Source organism: Acanthisitta chloris, unplaced genomic scaffold, assembly GCF_000695815.1.
Source record: "Acanthisitta chloris isolate BGI_N310 unplaced genomic scaffold, ASM69581v1 scaffold26758, whole genome shotgun sequence".
NCBI classification, from domain to species: Eukaryota; Metazoa; Chordata; class Aves; order Passeriformes; family Acanthisittidae; genus Acanthisitta; species Acanthisitta chloris.
In genome coordinates this window covers 2,580-11,624 of record NW_008685771.1, presented here as the reverse complement: position 1 = coordinate 11,624, position 9,045 = coordinate 2,580, and the positions used below count along the sequence as shown (strand labels likewise).

Below are 9,045 nucleotides of genomic sequence, written 5' to 3'. Positions count from 1 at the left end.
GGTGGAGTCACCATCCTTGGAGGTGTTACAGGAGAGAGTGGAGGTGGCATTTAGTGCCATGGTCTAGTTGACGCGGCGGTGTTAGGTCATTGCTTGGACTTGATGATCTCAGAGATCTTTTCTAACTTGATTGATTCTGTGACTGGAGGGGAGAGATGGGAGCCATCAAACAGGGCACTTTGGTGCTCTCCTCTCATATCTAAGCCAAGTAACCCACATTGAGCAGCCTGGTTTCCATGCCCTGGGGAGTGATGATTGCTGAGCTCCCTGAGGTGTCCACAGGGGAGCGCTGAGTTCGATGGTGCTGCTTGTCCTGCAGGTGGGTGCTGCCATCTCCATGACCTACATCACGAGCAAGCCCATCGTTTTCGTTGGTACTGGACAAACCTACTGTGATCTGCGAAGCCTTAACGCCAAGGCTGTGGTCGCAGCACTCATGAAGGCCTAAACCACCAAATCGCTGTGTGCAGACGTCCGAGAAGAACATGCTTTACCCCAATACCGACTAGTCTTTCCCGTGTAGTGCAGAGCAGAGTGAAGCAATACCAGCAGCAGGGAACTTTTCTTGGATAAATCCCTTTTATCCAGGAAAAGCCCTTCCCTGGGTTCCTCCACTCTGCTCAGTGCCGCAGGCTACCTTGCGGGGAGACCGAATCCAGAGCTTTGTATTGTTCGTGCTGCACGGGGGGGTGGGCAGTACCAGGACCTGCTGTGCTTTTTGAGGGGTGTGAAGGCATTTTTTGGAGCTGCTTTTGATTTTTAGACCCGCTTAGGGAGGAGGCAGGAGGGACTTTGGCTTAGTGGCAGTGTTAGATCTGGCTGTTGATGTCGCTGCTTTGTGGCAGCTCCCCTGAAGCTGATAAACCAAAAAAAAAAAAGGCAATGGCCTGGGCTGGAGATGCTAAATTGCCTTAAGGTCCCCATTTGTGTCCTCACTCACTGGGTGCCCAAATGCCACGTATTTGGGCAGGAGCCGGAGAGCTGCAGCAGCTGGGGCTGGGGGAGGAGGGCAGTGTGCCCTGCCTGGCTCCTGCCCACTGGCCTCAGTGTTATTTGCTAGTAAAAAAGCAAACAAACCAAACCACATTAATCCTGGAAGAGAATGGTGGCTGCTTGCTGCTTTCCTGCACCCTCTGTCCCCTCTTCGAGTGCCTCTTGATCCCGGTCTGAAGTGCTACACTGAATAATACAAAACTCTCTGACAATGTCTTGTAGCTCTGTATTGCAGATGTGCTATAGTGCAATAAATTGAATGCTGTCTGCTAAGAGACATAATTTATATAAAATAAACTTCATAATTTGTTCTCTGTGTATAAATAACTTGCCTCCAGCCAGGACCTGTTTCCTTCTGGGGTGGGGGGAGGCAAACTCCTGCCAGTGTGAGGTGTGAGAGGGCCTGTAAATGACACACCAGCCACAAGTGCAGTGAGCAGGCCTTTAATACAACATACAAAATACTGTACAGTAAAAAGACAGGACTAGAAAACTAGAGCTTCCAGTAAAAAAAAAAAGCTCAAGTTTCATTTTTTAATTGAAATACAGAATATAAAAGCACTAGGTATGAAATTAGAGGAGGCTGCAGCTCCCCCGGGGGCACCACACTCCCCAGGCACAGGCAGCCTCCGTAAAACCACGATTGCTATGTTAATCCAGGTCCATCCGAGGAGGCTCTGCCCTGGTTCCTGCTGGAAGGGTCCAGCTCAGGGCGTGGGCAGCACTGGACAGGGTGTGCTCTGGCCTCCCCACGGGCTGCCGGCCTGGCTCCGGCCCATCCCGGGAGCACCCACCATGGCTCAGGTCCTGGGGCAGTAGGTCCTGGGGCAGGGCTGAGGCTCAGGTGCTGCATCCTGCGGGAAGCAGAGGCTGAAATATCCTGCCTGGGGCTCCAGGGAGTCGCACAGGGCGAGGCCTGTCTGCCCAGGAGAGATTTCCTTACCTTTCACCTCGGTGTGGGCACCCGCGGAGCCATTCAGCTGCTGCTGCCCCTCCTTAGGCACACCTGGGGGAGCAGAGACCATTGCTGGGGGAGAGACCACCCTGGGGTGACTCTGGGGACGTGGGGAGCCCCTGTGTGAACCAGCTGCCTCCGTGGCACAGTGTCACATGACTTTCCTGGCTGGGCTAACCCTCAGAACACCTGCCAAGGCTCTGGGCAGCAAACTCCCTTCTTCCCCTTGTTTTTATGATTTATTAGTGATACCTTGTGTCTTAAGGCATTGGCTTAGGCTGAGCAGTACGAAGGTCAGCGAGACCCAACTGCCCTTTCACTAGAAAGGGAACAAACAGCTGCAGCTGCACATGGAAAGCAAAGTGTGCAGGCGTGGGAAGCGGCACAGCTGTTTGAACTGGCAGAACACAGTGATTTCATAGGAGTAACCCCCAAATCTAGCTGCACTTGGAGACAGGGATTTGTTTTTAGACAAGGCTTAAGGAATCTCTGTATGGCACTGGAGAACAGGGGCTGCTAACACTGTCTGCTCCCCACGGTGGCAGCCCAGGTGTCCCCTGCCCTCTGTACCTGTCCTGCCCCGCATAGCGATCTCGCTCGCCAGCCGCTCGAAGTACTCAGGCAGGTCAGTGTATTCGTCTCCGTAGGAGATCACTTTGATCCCTTTGTCCAGCATGTTCTCACGGAGCTTCTTGAACTCATCCACATCTCCCCTCCGCACCAGCATGAAGTGCTCCAGGTCTGACTTGTGCTTGACAGCCTCTAGAAACAGGGCCTGAAACGTGGTGTCATCAACAGTCCAACCACAGCCCAAGAAGAGGAAGGACTTATTCTCATAGAGCTTCTGAATCTCTCGCTTTAAGAAAGGGAAAGATGTTCTTGGTCAGGGTGAGCTTCATCCTCACAAGAGACAACACCTGCCTCAGCCCTGACGAGGCTCTGCAGCACTGCCATCCTTCAGCAGGCGTGGGGAGGTGTTTGGCACTGTAGCAGGCTGGAGAATCCACCCCTCTTACTTCCCCAGTTAATGAGCTCTCCCCCCACCCTCTGAAGCTCAGCCTGAGCTCAGCTGAGCTGGTTAACCCAAGTGTGAGCTGTGGACACACTCCCGGGCCCAGCGTGGCTCACCATGACCTCGGTGTTGCGCAGCACGTTCTGGTACCCTGCTGGGTGCAGCACGATGCCGCTGGGGTTGGTGTAGACGCCGTGGATGTGCAGGACACTGAGCTTCCTCTTCTCCTGCGCCCACTCCAGCACCTGCACAGCACAAACCCCACAGCCACGCTGGTGAGTGTGTCCCATTGGCTACCACAGTGCTGCTAAACACAACATTTTGGGGAAGCATTCCAAAGAGGAAGCTTCTTCCTCATCTCATCTCCTGAGATGAGTCCATCTGCCTCTACACCACATCCTGTGGCCACAGCCTGTGGTGCTTGTTTGGGTCAACACCCCAGTCCATCGGTGAATGCGAAGGGAAAAGACTGAATCATACACCAGATTCAGCAGAAAAAGGAGAAAACCTCTAAATCCCACATTGGTGTGTTTCTCAAGCCTACAAAGCTTTGTTTCCTGACCCCTCTTGGCTCTGAGGGAGCTCAGCAGCTGACCTTCATCTCAGACACTTGCGAGGTGCTCAGTTTGCTCCTGCAGACCTCAGCTCGTTTAAGCTTGCAATAATTAGAATGCTTATTTGTAACACTGTAAGTACTTCCAGCCATGTAGATTAAGAGGTCACACAGGAAACGTGAGGCACAGAAATGAGTCAGAATGGAAGGAGAACAAGGACTGCAGAGCACACACACGTGGAATGTTGTTAACATGCAAACAGAAGGACAAGATACTCTCCACCACTGAAACCCACAGTGGAAAGATGAGGTGGGAAGGTGCAAAGAGCTCAGGGGTTCACAGCCTGACTGGGGCAGGAGGAAGGAAGATGTGTGAACACAGCACCTATGGATCTGAGAGTGTGGCAGAAGGAGCTGGAGCATGTGAAGAACCTGACAGGAGAAATCCAGTCACTGCAGAAAGGGGACACAGGGCAAGAGAGAAGGTTGCAGCCCCCAAAGTGCTCTGTCACAGAAAGCACTTTGCAGCACGTTACAAAAATAGAAAGCTCAGCTCTGTGTCTCACAAGGAGTTTCCCGTATCAGTTAGAAACATCAACTCCAGCCTTATGTGGAAGCAAGGCCAAGCCAGGAGTTTCAAGGACAGAGATCAAAGGAATGCCAGGCTTAAGGGCTCCTTCTGAGCACTGGATGGCAGCCAGCAAGCACAGCGTTCCAGAGAGGAGTGTTCCTCTCCCACTGCTCACTGCATGTTCAGAGGCTCTGCCTGGAGCTTGTCTGACACCATTTAAACCATTACCATCAGCACAATCCCCTCAGGCAGTGTGAGGACACATCCTGCACCACCACTGACCCCACACAGCCCTGACAAAAGAAATGATCATCCTTTACCTTCTTTTCATCAGTCAGGTCAAGCGACTCGAGGTGCTTCCCCTGGTGTGCTGCGTACAGCTCCAGCAGGTTGTCAAAGTTTGTGGTGAGTACAAGGGCCCCATTTTCCATCAGGTGAAGCACAGACTGGAGCAGCTGCTTCCCAGAATCTTCCATTTTTGATTCCAGGTCGTCAAACACCTCGTATAAACAGTCTTTGAAAAAGGTTGAGCGAACGTTGCTTGTGCGCTGTGAAGGGAGAGAGCGATCAGAGCCTCAGGCCAAAGACTCCAGGAAGAACCACCCACATGTTTCTCCAAGACCCTGCAAAGCTCTGGGTCCTTGCAGGGCAAACAGAGCCCTGACTCTGTGGGTGCTCCCCTGCAGCACCATCATAGAATGACAGGTCACAGGATGGTTTGGGTTGGAAGGACCTTAAAGCTCATCCAGTCCCACCAGCTGCTATGGGCAGGGACACATTCCACCAGCCCAGGTTGCTCCAAGCCCCATCCAACCTGGCCTGGAACACTTCCAGGGATGGCGCAGCCACAGCTTCTCTGCACATCCTGTGCCAGTGCCTCATCACCCTCACAGGGAAGAATTTCTTCCCAACATCCAATCTAACCCTGCCCTCTGCCAGCCTGAAGCCATTCCCCTTTGTCCTGTCACTCCAGGCCCTTTGAGATAGTCTCTCCATCTTTCCTGAGGGCTCCCTTCAGGCACTGGAAGGCTGCAATTAGGTCACCCTGAAGCCTTCTCCAGGCTGAACAATTCCAATTCTCTCAGCCTTTCCTCATAGCAGAAGTCTTCGGCCCCCTAATCATCCTGGACCAGGTGAAAGACCCGAGATCTGTGCTCACAGCAGAGTTATATCTCAGGAACCTGGCACAGGAACTGCACTTGTGGTTCCTTGGACACAGAGTTGTTGCGGATGGGGCACCACTGCTGGAGAGCCAAATTTGGCTGTTCCTAAAGCTGGTGCCTACACCCAGGGCAGTACTGACTATCTGTGCACACTGACCGGGGACAGCTTCTGGATAAGGTCATGGGCAACGTGAACCAAGTTCTTGTCTTCATGGAGACACTTCTGGAACCGTTTGCTCTCTTCATCTTCCAGCAGGTCAAAGTCAATAGCAGCATCCAGGAGGGCCTGGATCAGCCCCTTCCAAGACTTCAGTGCTGGGACCTGGGGAGCAACTGCAGCACTAATCCCTGTCCCAATCACCAAAACGAGTTCCCGAGGCTTCTTGGTTTTGAGGCTTGGCAACAGCTTCCTGCAAGAGGAGAAAGGAGCACAGCTGGTACCACCACGGATGGAAGGGTGTCTGGGGTAAGGGATGTGCAGACCCAGGGTGCGGAAGGTGCCCTCTGCCTGAATTTTGGATCAGTATGTCCACTAGGGCCATCTGATCAACACAGGATAAGAGGAGAAGCTGGGTATCCCTAAGAGACAGTGTGCAGGGACATGGATCAGCAGCACAAATGCTCCCAATCCAAGGTGGGAATTACAACATATTTGGGAATCGAGTATGTTACCAGGACGGTTACTGGGGATGTCAGTGTCATCCTGGAATGCTTCTGAAGCAAAACTAATCCATTGAAAATTTGGAATAAGGCAAGTCTTGTTAGTAATAGTTACCTGGAAGCTAGAGGAAAGGCTGGAGGCAGTGGGAAAGGTGTGGTGAGCAGTAAGGAAAGAGACACACACTGTCCCAGGTCAGACCCCATGAAGGGAGCAAACACCACCTGCTTCAAACAAGGTGCAGCACAGGGACCTGGAGACAGCAGCTCCAGCTATCCCAGCACAGAAGGAAGGAAGGGAAGCCTTCCCCCCAGCTCTGCCCTGGAGGACACCTGCCCATCTCCCTCAGCAGGTTGTTACTGTTCCAGCAATCCCTTCCCTGTGAGCCTGCAGAGCTAGCAGGATGCTCCAGGCCAATCCTTTGGAAGCCCAGATGATACAGTCACATGGAAGAGCCGCAGGGTTGCATTCTCCTTGCTCCTCCTCCCCTCTTCCTTTTTTTCCTGGCTGCACACCTGCACAGTGCTTTTAGATGTGACATTTCTTATTCATTGAGCAGATGTGCTGCTCCTCTCTGTGCCCTGCCTGGTGTCAGGCTGCTTTCTGCAGCAGGGACCTGGCTGTGGCTTCCCACAGGGTGGGAGGAGGGATCCCAGGGAGAAAGGAATGGGTTTGATCAGCAAACACGTGACACTGAGCAAGAAGGGAAAAGGAAGCTGACACCACACAGATGGAGCTTTGCCTTCCCTCCACTGCCTATAAAAACAGATGAGTTAACCCTTTCCTTGAGGAGAGTTTCACTGTCAGCAACGATAAATGGGGTTTAGTTTGGGGACTGCAATCTTCATACACAAGGAATAAATCAGTATTCGTGACCTAGTGTAACAGCACAATTGGAAATCTAGGAACTGAAATCCAAAACAGTAACAAATACCCAAGTGTTAGTGTCCTACGTGACACCTCTGACAGAGGCATTCCATTCCCTCCTGATAAATACACTTGTTTCTGCCCTGATATCCTGAGCAAGGGAAAAATAATCTCCCAGCCTCTCTGTTGCTCATTCCATGGTCACTGATCAACCCTGAGACTACACAGAAACTACCTGCAGCCCTCCAGAACTCACAAATAAGTCAGGTTCGTGGCAGACAACTCCCTAGATGAATTAGCTGCTTGTTCCCCAGTTCATGCCTGAAGTTCTGAGCCTGCAGCAGGCACTGTCCCAGCCTTGGCTGGATGGGAGCGTGGGAGTGCCCCAGTCAGGTCCCCACTCACACAACTGTCAGACCTATTTATTAGCAGAGGGAGCCTCCAGGCAGGAATTACTTAGCCTTTACATGCAGCCCAGTCATATCCATTTGAGTATTTCCCTGTCCTCCTGGGAACCAGCATCCAACCCGAGCGAGGGAGCACAACCACCGCGTCCAACCTGCCCCCGCGTGCGGACAGGGCCATGGAGACAGGACAGAAAGTACAGCTCTGTGTGCAACCTCACACAAACCCCAAAGAGTACGTTCTGGGCATGAAGGCCTTTGTTCCACCAGCAGCAGGAACGCCCAGGCACAGCCAGAGCCCCAGTAGTTCTTGGATCAGGAAGCGAAACGACCGCGGGGGCTCCGAGCCAAGGTCATGCTCCTTAGAGAACAGCGCGAGGCTACAGAAAGAGAGATTCCCTGGAGTAGAGTTCAGTTTACCTGGGCTTTTTTGCAGGTGGCATTCCATCTTCCAACAACGATTCTTTGCCCAGGCTCACCGTAGAAGCCATCCAGTTTCTATAGTAGACAAATCACCACAAGCAAAGTCACTACATATGCTCAGCAGCACCTGCACACCAGGTCTGAGCAGAGCTTTGCACAGGCAGACAGATCCCAGGGCTTGTTATCCTCATGAGATCACCTTTGGGCTGACAATTGCAGGGTTCTGTCTCTGAACTTTGCCCCACAGTCTCAGCTGCTTCCTTACCCTCCTTTCCCATGCAATCCTGGAGCTGTTTGGTACAGGCAGTGCAGAACACTCTGCCAGACCCTCTGTCTCCCCTCGGAGCAGCTCTTCCCCCTGCTCAGAGAGGCCTGTCAGCAAACTTGCTGCTTGGGAAACAGTGGGAGGGAAGCAATGACAAAAAGATTTTTGTTGGCCACGGAAAGCCACGGAGAGCATTTCATTCTCTGGTGATGAGAGAAGGATTTCCCAGCCCGGCAGGGTCTGCAGGCGCTGGGAAACGACCTTCCAGCCCACGGGAAGGAAGTGCAGCCTGCGAACTCTTTCAGCAGCCCATGACATATAACACAAAGGCTCTGCCAGCACAGTCCTCTCACACTCTGCTTCTCCCAAATAAGACTATGCAAGGGGAACAGCAGACAGAACTGTTCACTCTCTCATTTTTTTCTTGCCAATTGTAATGAAGAGTCCAGCAGAAATCCTGTTAGACACAAGGATTTTGGCAGCAGGAAGAGCTGCTGACCTAAAATCACAGTTTTCCTGCAGGTTTTGCAGCCTCAGGGAGATCTGAGGGTTTGTCCTACAAAGGAGATGCTGTGATTGCTCCACTGCAGCAGAGCAGGTGACACACAGAGCAGCTCCCCACAGGCAGGACACCTCGGCTGTGCTGCAGGTGTTGGCATGGGTCATGTAAAGGATCATCCCAATAATCTGGGAAACCACCAGGTTTCCATGCTGGATGATGAGAGCAGGGCACAGGGACATTCAGGTACACTGTGTGTGCCTTTCCTTTCTGACCTCTTTGGAAAACTTCATATCACAGAATCATGGAATAGGTAGAGAGGGACCTCAGAGCTCATCTCACTCCATCCCTTGCCATGGGGGCTGGGACATCTCCCACCAGACCAGGCTGCACAATAATACATGATTCCAACAATAAAACACCTCAGCTCGTGTTCAGCTCCTGCCTCCCAAAACATCCCTAACACCTGCTGCCCATGACTTCATCACATTTTGATCTTACTGGAGGGCCCAGAAGGTACATCACAATATCCTGTTGTGGACAGAAGTCTCCAAGGACCTTAGCAGTGAGAGATCTCCTGGTGCTACCCACTCTGTGTGTGCCAGGTGAGGCCCCTCCAGCACATACCCTGTCAGTATTGTATCCTGTGGTTTTACACACACACTGAGCCCCAGAGCACTTT

The 9,045-nt window shown here is 52.4% G+C and overlaps 1 protein-coding gene across 1 annotated transcript; it reads right to left on the bottom strand.

The window, feature by feature from the left end:
- Nucleotides 1-1,423: 1,423 nt before the first annotated feature.
- Nucleotides 1,424-7,670, bottom strand: FAM118B (family with sequence similarity 118, member B). The gene is made up of 7 exons (XM_009079889.1): nucleotides 7,597-7,670; nucleotides 5,405-5,657; nucleotides 4,405-4,632; nucleotides 3,077-3,205; nucleotides 2,519-2,804; nucleotides 1,937-1,999; nucleotides 1,424-1,847 (listed from the first exon to the last, which is right to left on the bottom strand). The coding sequence occupies exons 1-7, from the start codon at nucleotides 7,665-7,667 to the stop codon at nucleotides 1,834-1,836; spliced, it is 1,044 nt and encodes a 347-aa protein (XP_009078137.1). The 5' UTR covers nucleotides 7,668-7,670; the 3' UTR covers nucleotides 1,424-1,833.
- Between the last annotated feature and the right edge of the window lie 1,375 nt (nucleotides 7,671-9,045).